Source organism: Ammodytes marinus, assembly GCF_949987685.1.
Source record: "Ammodytes marinus genome assembly, chromosome: 5".
Lineage (NCBI taxonomy): Eukaryota > Metazoa > Chordata > Actinopteri > Uranoscopiformes > Ammodytidae > Ammodytes > Ammodytes marinus.
Window position 1 is genome coordinate 8,942,930 of NC_137234.1, and position 24,280 is coordinate 8,967,209.

A 24,280-nucleotide genomic window follows, 5' to 3' on the forward strand; every position below is an offset into this window, starting at 1 on the left:
AAAAAAAACTCCAGGTACTCTTATCCAGGTGAAATAATTGTAATTTGTAGCAGCTGTTACAGGGTGGCCAAATCAGATGTAATTAGCATATACATATCACACGACATTGTTCCATTTTTACCATGATTAATGCAATACAAGTTGCATACGCATAGTGTAAATAATGAGGACTATTACAACCGTTTTCTCATTGCCATTTATTTCTTCTAAATGCTGGGTGCAAATCATGTTTTTCATAGTGTTACACATTAATAGACATCTAAATCCATTTTCATTTATACAACACCACAGTATATTTAACACCAATGGCATTGCTGATTAATGCATTATTATCAAAACACCTCTGGGAGTTTAACTTGTGATGTAAAGTATACTAACCCCTTTCAATGGGTTTACACTTCCTTTTATGCTAAAGGAAAAACACCTTGACATTTTGAATTGGTCTATATATTTTTATTTTACCAGGCACTTTTCACACTCCTTTTAAGCTTTTGTCATTGAGATACCTGCAAATGTCTTCAAACATGTGTGCCACTTTGCTTGGAGCCTGAATGATAATATCGCTAAAAATGATTTTAAGTTAAAATGTATATAATGTGACAAGGGTCTTGTAAAAGTCAGGATGTCAAGGTGACTTTCTATCCGTCTGAGATATTCTCTACAACATTGTGAGATAGTACTGTTCTGTTGTAACTTTTGAATGTGAATAATCAAGTGAAATACCTGCTAACTCTGAAAGCGGCAAATTTGTTGTGATTTTTTTATTCAGAATTTTTTTTTTCAAGCAGAACCTACTCTACATTCTAGGTCAAATATTTTGTCTACATTCCTCACATCACTCTGAAAACCAATCCAAAAATAACACACCTGTGGTCATATAATAGACACTATTTCCTACTGTGCCAAATAATAAAGCAATATTTTCATTTACAATCAGCATTTGCATTCGATTCAACAAAGCTGTAGCCGACATTCTACCATGCATGAAGTTATTTAGCACTTGATGTGAATGTGCCTCAAGAATACAGTGTATTGTGTGAATGCTGTTTGAAATAAAAGCAATTCAACAGTAGCAACGTATCACAGTGTGTATATCTTGTTGGAATGGCCTGAATGCTAATGATCCTTCTTTCTGTAAACCCTGAAAGCCAAATATAATATTTCGATAATAAAAGGTAAAACATGAAATTAATTAAATTAAATTATAAATTATTATAAACATATTTTCACAATTTATACGTACATTCACAATACCAAAAGAAATGTGAGCAAGTTTCAAATATGTTATTGACAAAAAAAAAATTCTAAAAATCACATTTGTGTCAAGAAATGTCTCACTTACTTTTTAAAAACAACTCGTGGATGGGATCAACATTCCCAGTCAATAAATAAATCCCTGGTTTGGTGCTTTTTTTCCCTCTTCTGTCAAATGTAGGTCAGGTCAGGTCGGTCCCCCTTTCAGCCAATCGGATGAGAGGGGCGCCGGGGGTGGGCGGGGCTACATCGAGCAAAGTCCAGGAAGAAAAATATTGAGGCATTGGGGTCGACAACAACCGATAACACTTTTCTCTGCAACATCTCACTGTGTTTGAAACGTCCAATAGCGCTGAGCTGTCGAGATGGCGGACAACAGGGATAAAGCCACTGATCAAATGAAGACATGGAAGGAGGCGAGAAGCTCTCAGGTCTGTATATCCCGTGCATATGAAACGAATTGTGTTAGCTTCGTAGCGCTGTCTTACTTGAGAGAAATGGGTGAGAGGTCGTTTGGGGTAACTCGCTAGCTTGTCGTTTGGGCTAGCCTTCAACACTGCATAAACAGACTCAACAGATATGCTAATAAGCAATCTCCAAGAGGTTTAGTAATGTTAACTGTTTATTTTAGGGGCGTTTATAGTGGCTGTTATTATAAAGAGCTGCCTTGAAACCTGCTAAAAGATGTTTGCTAATCTTACAGGCTAAACTGGGCTGGCCTTTGTCTTTAAAGAAAACAAAGTATTTTACTCCACGATAACCTCTTAGCGTTTCTCAAACCTTTTCAGTCAATGCGTTATGCAGTATAGATATGAACCATTGTCCAGAGGGATACTTGCTATTGAACTTCAACCCCCGATCGTTGTATAACCACCAGAGCAAACAGTTATAACCCAAAGTAACCCTTATAGTCCACAGGTCACTCCAACCAATGCGTGTTAATTTGCATGTTGTACTGGTCACGCTAATTATGTACAACTGCAAAAATAAACAAGATGCAACAATTTGGTGTGTTAGTGCATGTGAACACATATTCATTCGTTGGACCCACTTAAGATGTGTAGTGCTTCCTCTGGTGCATCAACAATGCCAGCAACACTGTCACACAAGTTGCAGAAATCTGCATTCAGTTGGGTTTTTTTTTTTTTTTTTTTTTTCAATTTTTTTCCTGATATGTAGCCTAGTTCAGAGATGATATGTATTTTTTTATTTCTTAACTTTTTTTGATAGGTAGTTGCCAAGTTCATCACACAAACACTCCAATCCACTGATATGAGATCAGTTTGCAATTTTCAAGTACTGAATTAATGGTAGGACTGTGGCCACTAGAACTGGTCTCTGGTCAGCAAAGGTCTTGAAAACAGCATAAGTGTGCTTGTGACATGCGTGCCACCCATGCATGTGTATGGGCACGTGTCCCAGCAGATTTTTGAAATCTGAATAAAAAAAATTAAGTTTGTAGTTAGCAAGTGTAACATGTTCTTAGGGCAGAATTTCATAAATAAAGGTTTATTTTTTTAGCAAGATATTTGGTCAAAAGCTAGTTGTCATCCGTCCCGCTGTCCAGTTGTTAGGCATCTGGCTGCTAGCAAGTTATGTTGTCTTGCTAATTTTACTATTCATCTGAACTGAAATAAATATTGACTTTTTCCTTTATTATCTTCGCCAGAATGCACCAGAATGCTTAGATTACATGTTAAAAACACAAAAAAATCTTCTGGGGGGGATGCCCCCAGAACTCCCTTCAGGGGTTTAGTTTTCTGACAAACATTACAATGGATACTAACATGATTTGGGCATTTGGGATTATAAATCATCTTTGAATTGGTTGTACAGCATATCACATGCTATTAATTCAGGGGTGCGATGGCCACCCCACTCTAGCTCTGTGGCCCACCTTGGCCACCCCCAGTCAAAATTTCTTGGAATCGCCACTGAGACACACACAACTCCGCGTTCAGGCTGCACAGCACATTAATCGCAGGTAGCATTTTGAGCTAAATCTGGCCACTTTCCAAATCCAAGACTCAATAGTTGAAACATTCTCTGAACTGGGTTGTCAGACAGCAGTGTTTCCCATTGATCATAGACTTTGTTTTGTGAAGCTTTTTCACAACAGGTATACCTATTGTAGAATTTATTCTGTGTATGTTCTATTTAGGCTACTATTTTCTTCTCTTCTAAGGAGATTTAAAAAAAAAAACATTTCCTCAGTGTCTCATTGATACAATCTCATAATTAGCTTTTAAATTGCACCAGAATTTAACGTTAAAATATAAGAAATTTCCGGACCCCAACCCTAAACCCAATGTTCAACTCAAAGGTGCGCCACTGGCCTAGCCCTTGTGATAATAACAATAATAGATTAGCTATCTATCTATCTATCTATCTATCTATCTATCTATCTATCTATCTATCTATCTATCTATCTATCTATCTATCTATCTATCTATCTATCTATCTATCTATCTATCTATCTATCTATCTATCTATCTATCTATCTATCTATCTATCTATCTATCTATCTATCTATCTATCTATCTATCTATCTATCTATCTATCTGTGTAGGGTGGTGTGTGTGTCTGTGTGTGTGTGGGGGGGGGTTGTCAGGGTCGGTGGGGGGGCCCAACTGCAATGACCCAGCTTTGGGGGGGCCCAGCTTGCAGAAGGTTGAGAACCCCTGTGTTAGTGCATGTGAACACATATTCATTCGTTGGACCCACTTAAGATGTGTAGTGCTTCCTCTGGTGCATCAACAATGTCAGCAACACTGTCACACAAGTTGCAGAAATCTGCATTCAGTTGCTTGCTCCCATCCAGTAATTTTTCTCACACTCAACTAATTTTATTTTATTTACTTATTCAAATTAATTATGGAAGCGCAATGTATTTCAAAACATATGTTAACCGTTAGTAGCTATCTTACTTAGCATAGTATGACTTGTTTGAAACACAAGTTTAAATCTAAATGCCTGATATCAGGGCCGGATCTAGGCATAGGCATTCTAGGCACGTTCCTAGGGCCCATTACCATTTCTATTTTTAGTATGTGTGTTTGATATTTACATCATATTATGCAAATGTAAGTTATCATACAAAAAAAGGAATACAAGGCAAGGCAAGGCAAGGCAAGTTTATTTATATAGCACAATTCAGACACAAGGCCACTCAAAGTGCTTTACAGGGGCAAGATTATAATACATAAAACACATTATAAAACATTTAAACGCGAATAAAAGAAGCAAATAAAATAAAAATTGCAGGTTAAAATGGAGTACAATGTTTTGGTCTGGATAGTTAATAGCATAATAATTGAATCAGTTCATCCGAGGTTAACTTATCACTCGGTATTGAGTTTATGAATTAATTATATATTTTTTGTATTAATATTTTTATGGAAAATCCATGTCTTTCTTCAATAGCTTTTAATTCTACTTCATCCGAGCCAGTGTCTCCAAATTATTTGTTCACACAAAATTCCTTAGATTTAGCCTCTTAATTTCCCTCTCAAAGTGCACCAAATTCATGCATTTTACTTTAAAATGGTAAAAAAATCTCCCCGGGGGGATATACCCCCGAGGAGAGTCAGGATCTCGGCTGGCTACTATTTTCACTAAGCTGGACGTTGCAGGCACTAGCGGATGAACTGGGTGTGTGAATCACATTTAACAATAGTCAATCATTTGGCCACGATAACATTGGAGAGGGGGGCCCTAATCAAATTCTGCTTAGGGCCTTATGAAGGCTTGGGCCGGCTCTGCTCCCCGGTTATAATTTTAGTCGTCAAACCAGACGCACCTTACAGAAATGCTCCTGCAGTGAGCTCACGAACAGACGTGAGCTCGCATACATGGTTACTTTTCTCTTTACTCCCGTTTACAAACTCGCAACCCTTAAACAAATGTTTCGTCAGTAGTTTGTCAATATTTGGTAACTGAACATGATTTATTTTGCCATTTCGGTGGCCAAACTTTCGGTGAATCCCTAAAATATATAGGGCTATGCTTTCAAATATTGTTACAAGATAACAATTTGCGTAAACAGTGAAACAAAGCCTAAAAGGTGCATGAAAATACCTAAATAAATAAATAAATGAGCATAATACTCTTGTTGCAGTTCAAATGTATGTAGTTTTTTCACCAAATCATAAAGTATCCGTTGTGAGGGGGCCCGAAAAAATGCGGTATCCCTAGTGTAATCTTTCCACTTAATCCGGGCCTGCCTGATATATGCACACATAAAGCCCTTTTTTAAATGGCCTAACATACTTAACATTCCATGTGTGGTGTGTGAATCATGTGTTTTTTAATGCGGATTGTGTTTGCAACAGAGGCCAGACACACTGACCACGGGGGCCGGCCATCCAGTTGGAGACAAGCTGAACCTGATGACAGCAGGGCCACAGGGCCCACTGCTGGTCCAGGATGTGGTCTTCACAGATGAGATGGCCCACTTCGACCGGGAGCGCATCCCAGAGAGAGTGGTGCACGCCAAGGGAGCAGGTGACTGGCCTCTCCTGCAAAGTTTTTTTTTTCTGTGTCACCTGGCTCTATGTTCCCTGTTTAGGTGCTAAAACAATTCTTGAAACTGACACTGAAGTCCAATACCAATACTTCCACACTTTTTAATATGCCAGAAAAATATTAGGATGTAGTAGTTATACATGCATGTAAAATGCAGTATGCCAAAAATTGTGAAAGACTACTGAGGCTCTCACAGACTTCATCAGAAATGCTGTGGAGTTGAATTGTCAAAATAATAAGAGTATAGAGCTAGGTCTTGTTTTCTCCTGTAGTAGAATATTCACACTGGTTTTTGATATTGGATAGTATGCAAATGTGCACACTTAGGTGTCAAGCCTTTGCTAGAGATTGAGCACATGGTGTTTGCTGGTTCTCTGGAAGGAGCTGCATTCTTTATAGTGCACTAATCAGAGCAGTCACATACTGTATATGAACCAGACATGTTTAAGTTTATATGAATATGAGCCAAACAATGACATGTCGTATTATTTCTCCTCCATGATACAGGGGCGTTTGGCTACCTTGAGGTGACTCATGACATCAGCCGCTACACCAAGGCCAGGGTGTTTGAGAGTGTCGGCAAGACTACGCCTATCGCTATCCGCTTCTCCACTGTGGGTAAGAATAACCATGTTATGGGTTCTCATCGTTGTTTTCAAAAGACAACTCTCCATGGATTTAATATCCTCACAAATAATTTTCTACTACTAAGGTATAAAGAAATATGCTGTCTCATGGTGTGAGGACAGTTTCAGAGCACATTTAAAAAAAAATGTTTTAAAGTATGATATTCAGATAGACGTTTATTTCATAATATTTCAGAAGGACACCTGTTTTGGTAAAAACTACTTTCGTAGTGGTTGGGTGTGTATAAAACTGGACCCACGTTGGTTATCTCTCTTCACCGGGTGAGGTTGGCACACTCGATGGCTCGGATGTTTAATAAGATTAGTATGAGCGGCATCAGAATTTGCACAGGGCCACTCACACTTGCAGCTACACTAGCAAGTGTTCATGCATTTTTATCAGCTGAAGTCTCGACTACAAAGACCACGGCTTTTCCTTTCCCTTAAAAGCTTATTTTTTCAGATGATTGAACCTTAACATTTATTGCAGAACTGTTATTAGCAATTAGTTCCATTACCGATAAATATGATATATACTTATTATAATCTACTGAACTTTTTCTCGAGTCATCCCCCGATCTATGAACTTTATGAAAACAGTTAAAGCATTTAAAAACAAATCCACTACAGTGTCCTATTCCTTTACTTTAATTTAGGGCAAGGAGAAGCAGCAGATCCTCACATTTGGTGGTCATCAAATGTAAAGCTGTTCTACTTAAATGATTATCAAAACAGTTATTTTTCATTGGCTTGACAAATCGTTGATGCCTTAACTTACTTTTGAATAAGGAACAATGGCTGCTTCAATGTCTGTGGAATTCTACCATATTATTTTCCTGATTTATTTGATCTCTTATTTGCATTATGTAATTTCAGCTGGTGAATCAGGTTCAGCAGACACTGTGCGAGACCCCCGAGGCTTTGCAGTCAAGTTTTACACTGATGAGGGCAACTGGGACCTGACAGGCAACAACACTCCCATTTTCTTCATCAGGGACTCCATGCTGGTGAGTAGCGGTGGATGAGGTTGAGGTTTTCTCTCAAACATGAAATAAATCTAGGAACATTATTGTGAAAGACTTGAATAACTTGAATTTATTTAAAAAACAAAACAATGGAGACATAGCCTGTATGTCATTACTGCATCACAAACATGATCATATACGCATTAAAACTATAGTGTGTAACTTATGTCGCCCCCATGAGGAATTCTGAGGAATTACAACAACACTGTCAGCGCATCTACATAAGGAAAGCCTTCGTTGATCAAGCATGGAATTTATTCTTTCTACTTTATGTCTAGGTTTTTTCCTAGCAGTAGAATCAACAACTGAAACATTTCTTAGGCGCTTCTTGGGATTTTTCTGAGCTCCTGTGCCAGTGTCAGGGGGGCGACACAAGTTTGTAAACGCTGCCACACTTGGGCGATACAGAGAGACTTTTGTGGAGCTGATGGGCTTAATCAACTTATGTCAACTAATTTCGCGATTGCTCGAATGTAACCAACATCCATTTATATGAAAAAGTTACACACTATAGCTTTAACTCACTTTTTTGATAACATCGATCAAAAGTGTCAAACATATGACATTGACCTTCCCTCTTTCCAGTTCCCGTCCTTCATCCACTCTCAGAAGCGCAATCCCCAAACCCACATGAAAGACCCCGACATGGTGTGGGACTTCTGGAGCCTGAGGCCCGAGAGTCTGCATCAGGTAGCTGCTGCTTCTGTGGTCCATGACAGATTCTAGTCCAATGTTCGGACACATTTTTCCAATGGGGAAATGGCAGTGGGCTGTGTGCTTTATGTGCAATATTGAGTTACATTTATACCTGCAGTAATTGTTTTGTAGTTTTTTTCATCAACAGTAGCTACATGGCACATTGAAGGACTTGTCATCATCTCCTGTCGTCTGTCCTGTGTTCCCTGTGCAGGTGTCTTTCTTGTTCAGCGATCGAGGTTTGCCCGATGGCTACCGTCACATGAACGGCTACGGCTCTCACACCTTCAAACTGGTCAATGCAGAGGGCGAGCGTCACTACTGCAAGTTCCACTTCAAGGTCTGTTTGAGACTAAATCTAATCCATATATCACCATACAGCAATTTCCTTTGATTTTGGCATTGCTTATGTTATGTCATATGTTGTGTTTTTTAAATTTTTTTAGACTGATCAAGGGATAAAGAATCTGCCCGTAGAGGAGGCCGACCGCCTGGCTTCCACCAACCCAGACTACGCCATCGGAGACTTGTTCAACAGCATCGCCAACGGCAACTTTCCATCCTGGACCTTCTTCATCCAGGTCATGACCTTTGAGCAGGCAGAGAAGTTCCAGTTCAACCCCTTCGATCTCACCAAGGTACCACACCACCTCCACAGCACAACAAATTGAGCCTTTAAGTTGATTCTTACTTAACGCGCTTTTCCTTTTTTTTTTTTTTTTTTCATTCTAATTTTTGGTACTTAAGCCGTAGAGGTTCCAAAAAAGTATGTACCAGGTATTGTAAATGTTAAAGACAAATCATATACAGTGTGTGTGAATATTACTGTTGTTTTGTGAATCCCTTTATCCAAAATTCCCCAAATAACTATTAGACTAAACTGTATGTGTTGAAGTAAAAATGACAAAACTAAATACAGACATTAAGTGAGGTATGATTTAATGCCACAGTTTATGAGTTTATGGAAAAACTGTTTATTAATGAGTTGCGTATTCCTGGGGCAGCTGTATATGATCTTGTCAGCCTAATTTTTATATCACTGCTCTGGACTGTGACTGTTTCTTCAATTTCATAAAAGCCATAATTATCTTTTTAATTATTTAATCTTTTTTAGTTTTGAAAATGTTCACAAAAATGAAATGTATAATGCTATGAAAGAAAGGCTTTACTTGCCCAGCCAGCAGTAATAGGGAATGGTATTTTTCAGCTAACGATGCTTTCTCATTCAGGTTTGGTCACACAAAGAATACCCTCTGATCCCCGTGGGCAAAATAGTGCTGAACAGGAACCCAGCCAACTACTTTGCAGAGGTGGAGCAGCTGGCCTTTGACCCCAGCAACATGCCACCGGGCATCGAGCCCAGCCCCGACAAGATGCTGCAGGTAACGCCACCACAGATTTTCAGTCAGAATGAATTGAATAAAAAGTAAAAAAAAAAAAAAAGCTTGAAACCGGTTATCTCATCCCATCCCTTCTTCCAGCAGGTCTAAAGCCTGACTTAAAGACCCCCTTCACCTTTGGAAATATGAAGGTGTATTGAACTCTGAAATCCTATGTAGTATAAAAGTGCAAACATTTTAGAAATCAGTTCATCATCCTAGCCTGAGAAAAGGCAGAAAGAGTGTTTCATGGTCTCACTGTCTAACCCTACATTTTCCCATGCGTGACATCACACATGGTAAAATGTAGGGTTAGGATTAACAGGACAGCTTGGCCAAGAGAAGCCTGAGGGAAGACTGAGGGAGGAAAAACCTCATTCATTACATTATAATAGCGATTTTATAATGATAGAACGCCGGTTCTATATGGGTGAAGTATTCCTTTAATGCTTGTGAATAAAGTGCTTGGTGTGAACTCCTCCTTTGAGACCAACAGTGTTCCCATTACTTTTATCTCTGTCCAGGGTCGTCTCTTCTCCTACCCAGACACACATCGACACCGGCTGGGAGCCAACTACCTGCAGATCCCTGTCAACTGCCCCTTCAGGACCCGTGTGGCCAACTACCAGCGCGATGGTCCCATGTGCATGTATGACAACCAGGGTAAATCCTAGTCCAGTCTAAACTCTGGATGATACTGCTCCCGAAACTGTGAAACTGTCCTTTTAATCCTTCCACACAAATGCAACACTAAGGATCACCCAACAGATGGCGCCATTTGGACTGTATCAAATGCTTTTAACATAATGAAATATCTTCATCACAAATAGCTCGACAATCACAATTCAGTTGACCAGTTTCTCCCAACAGTGTTGAATGTATGAACACTTACCACATACCACTGTAACCTAATAAGTGACATTTTCCTGTTGTAGTCATATTTACTTCAGTATGTAAAGAATTCCAGCCCAAAAGCATTTTCTTCTTCCTATCCAACTCACCAGTGTTTTGGTTACGTCCGGCCTCTAGGTGGAGCTCCAAACTACTTTCCCAACAGCTTCAGCGCCCCAGAGACCCAGCCTCAGTATGTGGAGACCAGGTTCCAGGTGTCTCCAGACGTGGGACGTTACAACAGTGCGGATGATGATAATTACACACAGGTGAAGATATAACCTCACACTTTTTGTAAGGGCCCGTTTTCTGTGGCCCAGCCATCTGTGCCACAAGAGTTTAATAAGTGTGTTTTTGTGATTCACACACTCACTCACCAACTGTACTCTGCTGTCGCACAATGTCAAGGTTACCAGCGCAGAAGAGCCAGTAGTCTAGCTTGTTGACCTACTTAAACAGGTGTCTTAATAGTTATAAATAATACTCAATTTGCAAGTGGTGTGTTTATATCAGAAGGTAATGCTGAGTTACTAGGGCACTATTCAAACCGTGTATAAGTTATCAAGGTCCATCTCTTTACACATAAAACTGTTAAAATATAAGATAAAACCATTAACTTCTCAATATACAAAAGATTTTAGTGTTGTCGCTGTTACTAATTTATATTTGTGTGCATGTCATGGTTTAATTTTTTTCTTTTAAAAGCATTTCCAATACACTTGTTTTCGGTTTAGATATCATTTTAAATCTGCACTAATCAGTATTTTGTTTTTATTTCAACAATGGTTCAGATGGCTGCTTGTATGCCAAACGTGTCTCTCATAGTGACAGACTTACAGAGAATGATCACTTGACTCTGTGCTTTTCCACAGCTCTGCAGAGAGTTTCAGCTTCTTTCAACTCTTTACTGTTACTGTGTTGCTCTCCATGAAAAAAACTAAAACACTTTCTACACTTCCTGCTCAGTCACTCAGCAAAGAGAGCCCAATATAAAGAGGTGGAGACAAAATAACAATATCTATTTTATAATCAAATCAAACTTTATTTAATACACAAAAAGGTTGTACAAAGTACTTTCCATAATAAAAGCACAGCCGTTAGTGTATATAGTATATAAGCAGGGCAGATTTGTTAATTTACAGTAGGGCAACAGGTAATGTTCCTTTTATAAAATGCTATTTCTATATGAAATGGACTTCAAATAATATAAGTGTGTGTTTTTGTTATTGCAGGTTTGTGCCTTCTACACGGAGGTGCTGAATGAAGAGGAGCGCCAGAGACTTTGCCAGAACATGGCAGGGGCCCTGAAGGGAGCCCAGCTCTTCATCCAAAAACGCATGGTGCGTCCTCATCACTTAATAGTATCCACACAGTCTATCACCTTATTGTCTTTAATACCGACACACTTTTATAAACCTAAAAAAAGTTGTATTTATGGGTTAAAAAAACATGTACTTTGTAAATATTACTGTGATGTCACAGTAAAAGACATCACAGTAATATTTACAAAGTAAGATTTTTTTTAACCCTATATTTCTCTTTCTGTGATGTCACGAGAAAGAGAAATACAGGGTTAAAAAAAAACACTCTTTCTGCCTTTTCTCAGGCTAGGATGAACCGATTTCAATTTTTTTCGCACATTTATACTACATAGGATCTCAGAATTCAATACACCTTCATATTCAAACCGGTGAAGTAGGCCTTTAACTATTGCGTTGGTGAACCGAGTTTGGGTGTTTAGAGATGCTACGTGATTTATTTATTATTCTTTCGGACAATTCCACACAATACACAATTTTCTCTTTCATATATTCATACATTTAACTTTGTGTTGTCCGAAGGGTGACGGAAGAAGCCAAAGGCTTATCAGGTCCCGCCCCCGTTTTCATCAGATTCGGATTTTGATACACAGATACACAGTTATTGTTTCAGAACATTTTAAAAATGAAAAATAAAACTGACAATAAAAAATAAAAATAAAACAAACATGGCATTTAGAGACCAATTTAGCAGTTCTCAGCTCAGTTCAGTTTGTCTGTGATAATGCAAAGTGTGAAGTGGCCTTGTATGTGGCCTGTTCAATTTCTTATCTGGTAGTCTAAACACATCTGCAAAAGTCTGCCTGCTGGCCTCTATTATTCGTTACACCACAGGATGCAGCTTTTTGAATACGAAAGGTTCCAGAGTGTCTGTGCTCAGGAAATGTGGTTTCGTGTGTGTGTGTGTGTGTGTGTGTGTGTGTGTGTGTGTGTGTGTGTGTGTGATAACACAAACACATTCATATTGCAACTAACTCCTAACCCCAATCAAACAAAAGAAAGTTTCAAAGTGTGTTACAAACATTAAAAAAAATGTATTTCAAATTTCTCAACGAACAAACTGGGGTAAAATTTAACATAACCTTGTAATGTATATTGTTGAAATAATATCCACCGATTCAGTTTAAAAAAAAAAATCAAGATCCTTTTATTTTTATTTTTTTTAGTATAACAAAGTGCAAAGTTGTTCATTTGTTAAAGACAGGTTGTATGAAAATAATAAATACAAAACAACTTATGCCACTTATATCAAAACAAACAATGAAAAAAAAAACATCAAAATACCCCAAATAATCCCTCCCAAGTCACTGCCAGTATCTTGCCACAATAGTTATAATCATTTAGGGCAGGGGTGTCAAACTCATTTTCACCAAGGGCCGAATTACGACATGATAATCACACGAAGGGCCAGACATGTCGCTTACTGACATGCCTTCTTTTTAATCCAAAACTCAAACAACATATCTAGGTATATAACCTGCGTACATACGAGGCATAGGCTAGATTTTGTTTACATATTTTGGGGGACAAATTATATGTGGGGGGTATGGGGGTGCTCCCCCAGAAATTTTTGTGCGTCAAACACTTAATTTCCTGTATTCTGGTGGATTTTTCTGTGTTGGTTTTCTGTGCCTTTTCTGCGTCAATTTATTGTGGAAATGTCTTTATTTTTGTAAAGGAAAAGACAACATTCAGGTTCCTGGTGAAACAATTATAAAGGACTATAATGCAGTAAGGCTCTCAGGCATCCTGGATTGAGCGACAATATGTTTTCTCTTGGATTTTTCAAAACTTTCTGCACATTCAAAACATATCACGTTTTAAATTTTATTTTTGTATAGGAATCATGACCCAGCACCAGTGTTAGCTATTTATGACACTTTACATTGGTAATGAAATGCAAAGCCACCATTGGAAACAAAAGGGGTGGGCTATCAGCGGGTATCTACAGGGTTCGTACAGCTTTTTAAGAGTAAAATTCAAGCACTTTTCCAGCACTTTCAAGATACAATGTCAACTTTTTCAAGGAAGCCGAAGCTTTAAATATATACAGTATATAAATAAATGCTTATGATTTCATACATTGCCTTATCTGTAAAATGGGAGTGTTCATAATATAATGTGTATGGACAATCACCAAATTGCAGTATGGCCCTAAGGAGACCTTTATCAGTTTAGTTCATATGCCAAAAATGACCATCTTCTATCAGGTTAATAACAACATGACTATACTTGAGCAATATCACATGAGATGGAGCATATTGTCACTCTATATCAGTGCTGCTGCAGTGTCCTCTCTCCCAGCCAATTATTTTTGCTAGTGTCCTGCAAGTTTACATATTGTTTATAATACATCAGAAATAAAGACAATTGGAAAATGTGATAAAACATCAAAAATCTTATTAAAATAAACTAATTCATGAATTGCAAAGTCGTAGGACAAGTTTTAAGTAAACATTGGGTGTGGACACATTAGAAGTGGAGGTCTGGGGGTCCCCCCCAAAAATCTTTGAGCATTAAACACTTAATTTCCTGCATTCTGGTGAATTTTTATGAAGCAATGTGTGCCTTTTCTGCATTCATTTTAATGAAAAAAAGGAGAACATTCACGGTTCCGCTGACACAAATTTAATTGAATAGCCTACAATGCATGTGTAGTGCTTTCAAATATCTCCTGTAGCCTATTGTTAAAACATTTGGTTAAACTGTAATAAAGGTAATTATTCTATATCATGTCTACTATTGAGGGTTGAGTGGCTGGTGGTATTTTACTAGCAGCATTAGGCTTTATTCAAAGAAGAAAACAAGTAGGGAACAGTTCAACACCAATGCAAACCAACCTACTAAAATAAAAACATCTGGGGACCAACCCAGATATTTTATTTTAGTAGGCTCCCTCCTCTATGCTACCTTAATTTGTGTTATGAAAAGTGCTATAAATGTGCAATACATAGGATACAGTTAATTACACAGAAGAATAAAAGCATTTTTATTGGCGGATGAGCCATTAATAACTTTGCAAACCTAATTTTCAAACAAATGTACCAAAAACAATGTACAAAACGATCCAAAGAACTTCTGAATTTACTTGAGTGAAATTGAAGCGTTAATATGTTTGATGCCGGCCGGCGGGGACACAATTCTTATCAGCGGAAACTTGGCACGCTATCAACACACATAGAGAAGGTGCAGGGAGGGGGCTCGCCTCACGCTTCGAATGCACAGTGCACATCAAAGTATAACGTTAATGCGCGTTCAGAAAGAGGAAGTCACGGCACTCATGTCTGTTAAGCCCGTATCTCACTGGGCTGCGACAGTTTGCGACAAGTTGGAGACTGCAGTCGCGAGGGAGTCTCTAAACTGTCTCCAAACGTTCGCGGAGGTCTCAATTTCCTCGCATGAGTGTAACATCACGTTACAATGAAGTAACCTCCAAGCTTACGTTATCTAGCTAACAACATGAATTTTGGAGCAATACATTATTGAAAACTAGCTGGTCAGCTAATTGCTAACGGTGTTGAGCATCAATTTAGCATGCTATTTATTTGTATCAACAAGTCAATTACACATACAAACTCGGGATTTGGTGTAACTTGCAAAGAAGAACATGATTGAACAGTCAACCAGAGTGACATAGTCCGATACGTTTTAACAAAAAAAAATTCTCAACTGATTTACCTTTGGCAGGAACTCTAAGTGCCGATTCCCCCATTGTGTACAGCTGGAGGTACTTAAAGCAGACCGTACAGTAGCCTATGCCTGTCGGTTATTAGGGCCTCGTCATAACCAAATGGAAACGGATATCTGATATGGAAGTATCGGGAGCAATAGGTCCATGAGCAGCGACTCGTGGTTCTGGATAATTCCTGGAGCGATCGCCAGGTGTGGCGCGTGTCCCAGGAAAGAAAACACGGGGAGCAACTGCACTCGTGCATACAAGACGGCGGCGAAGAAAACATTGCGACAGATTTTTTTTTTAATTTACAGAATAAAAAAATGAAAGAATTTGATGAATTACGACACTGGTCAATAAAGAGAAAATCCAGCATTTTCCAGCACAGTGTTCAGATTTCAAGCACATTTCAAACCTTGAAAACACTCGATTGAAAATCAAGCATTTTCCAGACTTTCAAGCATCTGTACGAACCCTGTATCTAACGTTAGCTAGTGAGCTATATTGTAACTTCAGGCAAAAGTTAGAAACCAGATAATGTTAGCATTCATCCTTAGACAGTTGACACAATCAATCATCATATTAGCATGCTATTTAGCCACAGATTGGCCTATTTACAGCCATTAGAAAACTGACATCTTTTCTTCAATGCAAATTCATCAATTCATGGCTTAAAATCCTGAGCTGTGGAACTTTCAGCAGACATTCCTAGTGGTAAGCTGTGCGAGTGTCCTAACGGTTGGGAGCGTGTGCGACGTGCGGATATGGCACAGGCTCCGCATGAGGGAAAAAATAAATAAAAAAAATCATGATTTTTTTTTTTTTTTTTTTTGGGCCAAATTGAATGGAATTGCCGAATTGGTTCGCGGGCCAGATTAAATATTGAAACGGGCCAGATTTGGCCCGCGGGCCAGAGTTTGACACCCCTGATTTAGGGAATGGAATGACTGTATTCCCATTTACCTTTGCTTGATTGTCAAGCATTCACAAAGACTGAAATGAGTTCAAAAAAGGTCCCCATGCTTTTTTAAACCCTGCACTGGAATGCCGAAGAGAGTACCTGATTTTCTCCAGCTTAAGGCAGGATATAACTGTTGCGTTCCGAATCGCATACTTTCTACTATATAGTATGTAGAAAAAAGATTTAGGATGTCCCGATTCTTGTGGCCAGATTTAGGATGGTTAGAAGTACCCGGATGTCCTACTTCATGCGGCCAAGATTGTTAGTATTGAAAAGTGCATCCTATTTGGGCGATTCTGACCCACAATCCAGTGCACACGTGAAGTGACGTCACATCGACGAAGCCTCCATATGAAAACAAACGGGGATGCGACGGATATAAAAGCAAGAGGCAAGATCAAGGCGCAATGTTATGATGAAATAAGAGAGTAAAGTATGTCCCAATAGTATGCCTACTGCATCCTAACTAGATTATTTTTATCGTCGGATGTAGTATGTAGAATAGAAAAAAGAAAGAGTATGCGATTCGGAACGCAACCAACATCTCTCAGCCATTGTGCATGAGTGGGCGGGACAGGTTCCCTCCACCTCAACAAAATGGTTCGCCGGGCCAGAAGAGAGGCAAAAGCTATAGTACGTCGCTTAACTGCAGTTAGTCCAACCACCTCGTCAGTGACCCCAAAAAGTGCAATTAAAGGTTTTGGTTCCAAATTTATGTATAACACCTGAGATAATGTTTGGAAGACCTTGTAGTGGAAGAATGTGTTGTCATCGTGGCCGAGTGGGCATTATTTGTTCCACTAACATAACGTTTACTTCTACAAGGAGGAGACAGGCATCTTCAGGCAAAGGTAGACGCGGAGAACAGGAGAGTTGGTCCAACAGGATACTTTATTAAAGGTTGACAGCAGGTTTCAGCTCAATAGACAACTTCTATCATCCAACACAAATGTACTTATTCCTTACAATAGTTCAGATCTCATCTCACCCTATCCTAGGTATCTAGCCTACCCTCAACTCGGGGAAACGGGGGCCCTCCTCAACAGCTTTTTCCTCGGGCATAAAGGCGCCGTTTCTAGTGAAATGGCCTTGGTTTTATACTATCTCTGTGTGTGTGTGTCTGTGTGTCCGGGTGTGTGTGTGTGTGTGTGTGGGTGTGTGTGTGTGGGTGTGTGTGTGTGAGTGTGTGGGTGTGTGTGTGTATGTGTGTAAGAGGGTGCATGTGTTTCTGTGGGTCTGTGTGTGTGAGTGTGTGGGGGTGTGTGTGTGTGTGTGTGTGTGTGCATGTGTTTGTGTGGGTGACTGTGTGTGTGTATGTTTGTGGGTGTTTGTGTGTGTGTGTGTCTGTTTGTGTGTCTATCCTTTCTAAATGTCAGATCTGTGGCTATTCGTGGCACGATGTGGCAAGATATCGCAATAGTGTTCAGTGTCTGTTTACTGCTCTGTTTGCAACTCCTGCTTGGGGTTGCAGTCTATAAGGTCACTGTATGACCTGTGACTTTCTTGCTTAACTCAAATAGTTCTGTGTTGACTCCTTTTAACATAATAACATAAATGTTGGGAAATGCTACAACCTCTACCCAGAATGTGTTAAGGCTGGGGCACAACCAATACATATGAAGTAGAGAGGCTTCATAGATGTTACATCTTACGCACAGTGGACTAACATCAGAATAAATTGTGGATAATTTGGCTTTTGAGATATGATCCCTATGAACCACTTTGAATTGGATCAGGCAATGTCGAGCGCATATAGAGGTGGAATTAACATGTTTAAGAATGGAGCTCCATGCATCTTCCGCTAAAGAGAAGCCCAGGTCCCCTTCCCATGCTGCTTTGATCTTGTCCATAGAGGCATGTCTTAGATCCAACATCCTGCCATAGAACGCAGAGACAAGTCTCTTTTGAGATGGGTTGATAGAAAGAACAAAATCAACAAGGGTTGTGTCTGCTGGTATAGAAGAGCTGGTCAATTTGGATAGCACAAAATGCCTTGTTTGCAGCCGATTCAGTTTTTTAACAGGATGGAAGATGTCATGTGATTGTCATATGTTAAGTTTCAGTTACGCAGGCATAATATTTAAAGAAAATGTTGACCTATGACCTAGTAGAATTGTTTTAAAGATGACATAAAACATTTTAAATGTGAAGCAGAATATCCAAATAGATTGGGTTTGTATTTATTGTATTGGTCCATCATTGTATCATACAAAGAACCACCAGTGATTTAAATCATACATAACAGTTTAACAGATAACAAATAGCTGAGTTTATTTATCTTCCATCCAGGCATCAAGTTTAGTTTTCGTCCGTGTCAGCCTCTTAAGCTTCGTGCCTACAGAAGTTGCTCTGTGGTCAGATAACAGTTTCACTTCACACACTAAAATCCACCAGTTAGCGTGCGCTCGTGGTGTAGTGGTTAGAGCGTCACCCTAGAGGCTCGGTCGTCGTCATAGCATACCCCGGTTCGAATCCAAAACGTGGTCGGTTCTCTGCATGTCCTCCCTCCCCTCTTTGCCCCATTTCAACTTTGTCTCTCTAAATCTGTCAAATAAAGCAAGAAAAAAAAATCCACCAGTTGCCCATTAATTGGATTTTTACAGTTTCACTTGTGACATGTCATCAGATTCTAACTTGTAATAAGTATAGTAAGATTATAAACAATAAGTTTCCGGGGCCTTTAAGGGTGTATTCACACAGGGAAAGTCCGTTAGTTCACTTGCTTTGGTCCAGACCAAATAGAATTTGGATTTTTTTTTTTTGGTGTGGTCCACTTTCATATTGCCCCTTTTGCAAGTGAACCAGCATTACGAAGCAAAACCACACGTGATCTGAGGTCATTCATTCATTGGACAGACATTCTGGGGTGGAGAGAAGCAGGAAGAACGAAGTAAAAACTGCGAATGTATCATTGATATATATAAAATAATAACAATGCCTACATCTAGCCTATAAATAAAGAAGAAAAACATAAAATTATTGTTGTTTCATATGGTTATAATATGTAGCCCTATGACAATGCCACGTTATGTGGCTTCTAGCCTACGATGTGAAACATAATTTTTACTGTATTTTTGCTGCAGGACGCGCGGCTCGCGTGAAGAATAGGCTCAAACTGAAACACAGCTGATTAAGCTGTGTATCAGCTGGGTGTCAGTTCGGCGCAGTTCAGCACCAAACTGACACGGGGACAGTATTGACGGTCCCGTTGGGAAGAACAATAAAAACACACACTTCATGCAAAGCGCAGCGTGAACCTGTTGGCACTGTAGGCTACGGGAGACGCTCCTCTCCATCTGATCGCTGATCCGCAGGCGTCATTATCAAATGTAATATTTTCGCTCGGGGCTCCCGGTCAAACCACAACTAATCTTCCTAACAATGGCGACAACAACACTTTCCCATAATGTGAATCTGATGGCGATTTAATTAAAAAGAAAAGAAAGAAAAGGCGCAGTGCTTCCTGCAATTGGGTCGGATCGAGTCCGGCCAAATTCACATCACAAACGAACTGCAGCAGAGTGCGTTTCGAAGCGCATCGAGACCACCTCTTCAGCTGGGTCTCGGAGCGTTTCTTTGGTCCGTCCCCGAGTGCGATTGCTGTTTTCACACCTGTCTGAAAGATGCGCACCGAAGGTGGAAGTGCACCTGAGTTCGTTTCAACCGAACTAAACACAGCATGTGTGAATACACCCTAAGTCTAATTGTCATGTTCTTCATGCAGGTGGAGAACCTGAAGGCTGTCCATTCTGACTATGGAAACAGGGTTCAGACCCTTCTCAACAAGTACAACGGGGAGGCCAAGAAGGTAAACTCATGGTCCACAGAGAATAATATTAATGATAAGATGGAGCTTTATTGTTCTTCCTTTCATTTACGTATTTATTTATTTATTTATAACATGTGTTAATAGCACAAGTTTGATATTAACTATGCTTATATTCTGTTACATAAACAGCTAACGCCACCTTTCTCTCTTTCTCTTCCACTTTATTCTCAGAACACATCTGTGCGTGTCTACAGCCGTCCGGGAGCCTCGGCCGTCGCAGCTTCTTCCAAGATGTAAAGCCTTAACATATAACTGGGGGCTGCCCCCTCATTTAGCCAACAGCAAATGCACTACTTTAATACCGACTGCTACCACAAGTAACGAGATTGTATTTACCTCTCCAGTTACTGACTGAACTGCTAATCATGTAGTGTGCGTGTTGGGGTTAGTTCATTTATAATTCAGTCAATCAAGTTTTTTTTAAAGAAGGCACAAAGCTAGCAATATTCAGAATGCTCTTGATCTCTGATAAAAACCCTGAGAGTTGTTTGTCTTGAATGAACAGCTGCTTTGAAAAGATTCAACAGGATTCGCCTAATTTAAGTTCCTGACTTTAACCACATAAAGCCTTAAAAAATGTATTTTAAAAATACTTCTATTTTATTTTATTTTATTTTTTTATTTGATTGCATGAAATCACATAACCCCAACTGCTGTTAAGTAATATAAGTAATGATTGTCTCTAATAATTTCTCAGGTTGTTGAACTACTATGTTGTTATGATCCAACTATTTTCCTGAACTTAAGTTCGAAGAAGACAAATGAAGCTGTTCCAAATGTCTTGTCTACTTTCAAGTGACATTAAAAAATAAATAAATTGTATTAATAAATAAAACTGCATAAGACATGTACTGCATTTATCTTGAATATGGGTTCAAGTCAGTAAAACTGTTGGATTTGTTTTGTTGGATTGGCTCGTGGCTTCTCTAATGTTATAGTGTTTTTTTGTTTATACTAAGGGCAGTGAGCTGTTTTGGCTAGTTTTCCTCATGCTACACTGAACCTATGATCTTTTAAATGCACCACAGACAATTAGCAAAAACAGTATATTTGATTTTAAAGCCAACCCAAACCAAAAGCGTCTTTTGCCTCATTGGCTTTCACTGGGGTTCCTACCCACAAATAAAAACCTCAACAGGAAGTCTTTTCACTTTATCTATTGCACTCAATACGCCACACCGCACTCCAAACTACAATTGAGCCCACAGTGATGAATCCTGAGGTTGTTCCGATGCAGGGCAGGGGGTATGAAGGTTACCCTGGACAACCCGGGGGACCAGCTGTGGTTCAATACACCACTGTGAACATCACCACTGACCCGCCCAAGGACCACATCATCTGGTCCCTCTACTGCTTTGTCTACGCCAACTTCTTCTGCCTCGGACTGGCAGCTCTCATCTTTTCCATCAAGGTGAGTTTAATACAGTCATATGAAAAAGTTTGGGAACCCCTCTCAGCCGGCATTATAATTGACTCTGCTTTCACAAAAAAAAGATAAAAGTGGTATGTCTTTAATTTACCAGGAACAGCAAAGTACTGGGATGTTTTCCAAACAAAGATTTTTTGAAAAGCAGTATTTGGTTGTATGAAATAAAATAAAATGTGAAAAACTGGCTGTGCAAAAATATAGGAACCCTTGTGGTTTTGTTGATTTTAATGCCTGTAACAGCATGTAAAACTGATGACTTTAAACACAAAGTTGGTTGGATTATGTTGTTAAGCCTTGAACCTCATAGAAATGTCTGTTTAATCATGAGAAAATGTATTTTAGGTGCCTAAATGCAAGTTGCACTTCTCTTTGACTCTCTGCTGAAGTGAGACAGAATGGGATCATCAAAACAGCTCCCAAAAGATCTGAAAAACAAAGATTGTTTATTGTCATGGTTTAGGGGAAGGCTACAAGAAGCTTTCCCAAAGGTTTCAATTGTCAATTTCGACTGTAGGGAACGTTGTCAGGAAATGGAAGGACACAGGCATAGTGGCAGTTAAACCCAGGCATGGCAGACCAAGAAAAAAACAGGAGCGGGATAGGTGGAGGATTGTGAGAATGGTTGCACACAACCCACAGATCACCTCCAAAGACCTGCAAGAACATCTGGCTGCAGATTGTGTATCTGTACATCGTTCAACAATTCAGCGCAATTTGTACCAAAACATCTGCTTTTTATAAAGACCAAATAACTTCATTTTTGTCTCATCAGTCCAAAGCATTTTCTTCCAATATGAAGCTGGCTTGTCTAAATGAGCTTTTGCAAACTCCATGCAACTGTATCTGTGGCATGGGCGCAGAAAGGGTTTCCTTCTCATCACCGGGCCATACAGATGTTTTGGTGCAAATTGCACTGAATTGTAGAACCATGTACAGATACACAATCTGCAGCCAGATGTTCTTGCAGGTCTTTGGAGGTGATCTTTGGGTTGTGTGCAACCATTCTCACAATCCGCCGCATATGCCGCTCTTGTACTTTTCTTGGTCTGCTAGACCTGGGTTTAACTGCAACTGTGCCTGTGTCCTTCCATTCCCTGACAACGTTCCTTACAGTAGAAATTGACAATTGAAACCTTTGGGAAAGCTTCTTGTAGCCTTCCCCTAAACCATGACAATGAATAATCTTTGTTTTTAAGATCTTTTGGGAGCTGTTTTGATGATCGCATTCTGTCTCACTTCTGCAGAGAGTCAAAGAGAAGTGGAACTTGCATTTAGGCACCTAAAATACCTTTTATCATGATTAAACAGACCTTTATATGAGGTTCAAGGCTTAACAACATAATCCAACCAATTTTGTGTTTAAAGTCCTCAGTTTTACATGCTGTTACATGCATTAAAATCAGCAAGACCACAAGGGTTCCCATATTTTTGCACAGCCAGTTTTTCACATTTTATTTAATTTCATAAAACTAAATACTGCTTTTCAAAAAATCTTTGTTTGGAAAACATCCCAGTACTTAGCTGTTCCTGGTAAATTAAAGACATACCACTTTTATCTTTTTTGTGTGAAAGCAGAGTCAATTATAATGCCGGCTGAGAGGGGTTCCCAAACTTTTTCATATGACTGTATGTGCAACAACAGGTCTCAATTGCTGTGGAATTAGATAATTAATTTGGCAATCTTCTGTTATTTCCTCCAAAATATACAAACACAAGTATTGCAATTTCTTTTAATTTCATATATCAGTTGTTGCTGAACAAACGTTTTAAGATGGACACAGCCCTCACTTAGACCAAGAATCATTCAATGTTGGGGGGGCAAGGAATATTATTATCAAACATTGTATAGCCAAGCAGGCTGATGATTTAATAAAATACAAAAAGGTAAGGAAAGGAAAATAAAGGATCAGAAATGTAACAAGTGCAAGTATTAACTATATATAGGGAAAAGTAGAATGTATAGAAAAGAGAGAAATAGCATTTGTAACATAGACTTAGGCCTACAGCAAACGAGAATGGAAATATTTTGCAGGAGAATATGAGACTGTGCCAATGCTCAACGTTGGTAGTGGAAGTTGTGGCTCTTGAGTTCCAGCTCAATCATTATTAAAAACTATTGTCTTTGGTCCTCAGGCCAGAGACCGGAAGGTGGTTGGGGATCTGGATGGAGCCCGAGGGTACGGTGCCACCGCCCGCTGCCTCAACATCGTGTCCACGGTCTTGGTTTCCATCACGTTATTACTTACCATTATTTCATTCATTGTTATTACCGTACTGGCTTACCATGCAGGAACATACTACGGGTATCAAGGTTAAATTTCTGAAAGTCTTAGAGTTGTCCGCTGATGTGGCTTTGAAATACTTTCTCTACTTTATGCTTATGGCACAATACGTAACCTAACCTTGCATCCATTTTGGCTGGACTTCAAGCATGGCCTGTATCATAATAAAGTGAAATTAGATGAAACCAGTTTCTTCTGTCAATAAAGGTGTCTTTCTTTTTAATTTTATTTGTATACACAACCATGTTTCAGATTGTAGTTGGTATATAAACGGGTACATTTCCACTGGGGTAAGTTTTAACTGGTGGGGATGTTGAGGTAAAAAACGTATCAGGTTTGTTGTGTCTATAAAGATGTTTTGTGTGTTCAATCAAACAAGATCAACTTCAGAA

General features: G+C 39.2%; 2 protein-coding genes across 2 annotated transcripts; both read left to right on the forward strand.

Moving 5' to 3' along the window:
* The first annotated feature begins 1,528 nt into the window (after positions 1-1,528).
* On the forward strand, positions 1,529-21,011 carry cat (catalase). Its single transcript, XM_080027325.1, has 13 exons — positions 1,529-1,685; positions 5,586-5,757; positions 6,286-6,396; positions 7,281-7,411; positions 8,015-8,119; positions 8,340-8,465; positions 8,572-8,763; positions 9,355-9,507; positions 10,029-10,167; positions 10,534-10,664; positions 11,628-11,735; positions 20,073-20,156; positions 20,349-21,011. The coding sequence occupies exons 1-13, from the start codon at positions 1,620-1,622 to the stop codon at positions 20,412-20,414; spliced, it is 1,584 nt and encodes a 527-aa protein (XP_079883451.1). The 5' UTR covers positions 1,529-1,619; the 3' UTR covers positions 20,415-21,011.
* Positions 21,012-21,380: 369 nt separating this feature from the next.
* On the forward strand, positions 21,381-24,022 carry LOC307251050 (interferon-induced transmembrane protein 1-like). Its single transcript, XM_080028358.1, has 2 exons — positions 21,381-21,588; positions 23,740-24,022. The coding sequence occupies exons 1-2, from the start codon at positions 21,388-21,390 to the stop codon at positions 23,920-23,922; spliced, it is 384 nt and encodes a 127-aa protein (XP_079884484.1). The 5' UTR covers positions 21,381-21,387; the 3' UTR covers positions 23,923-24,022.
* Positions 24,023-24,280: the final 258 nt, after the last annotated feature.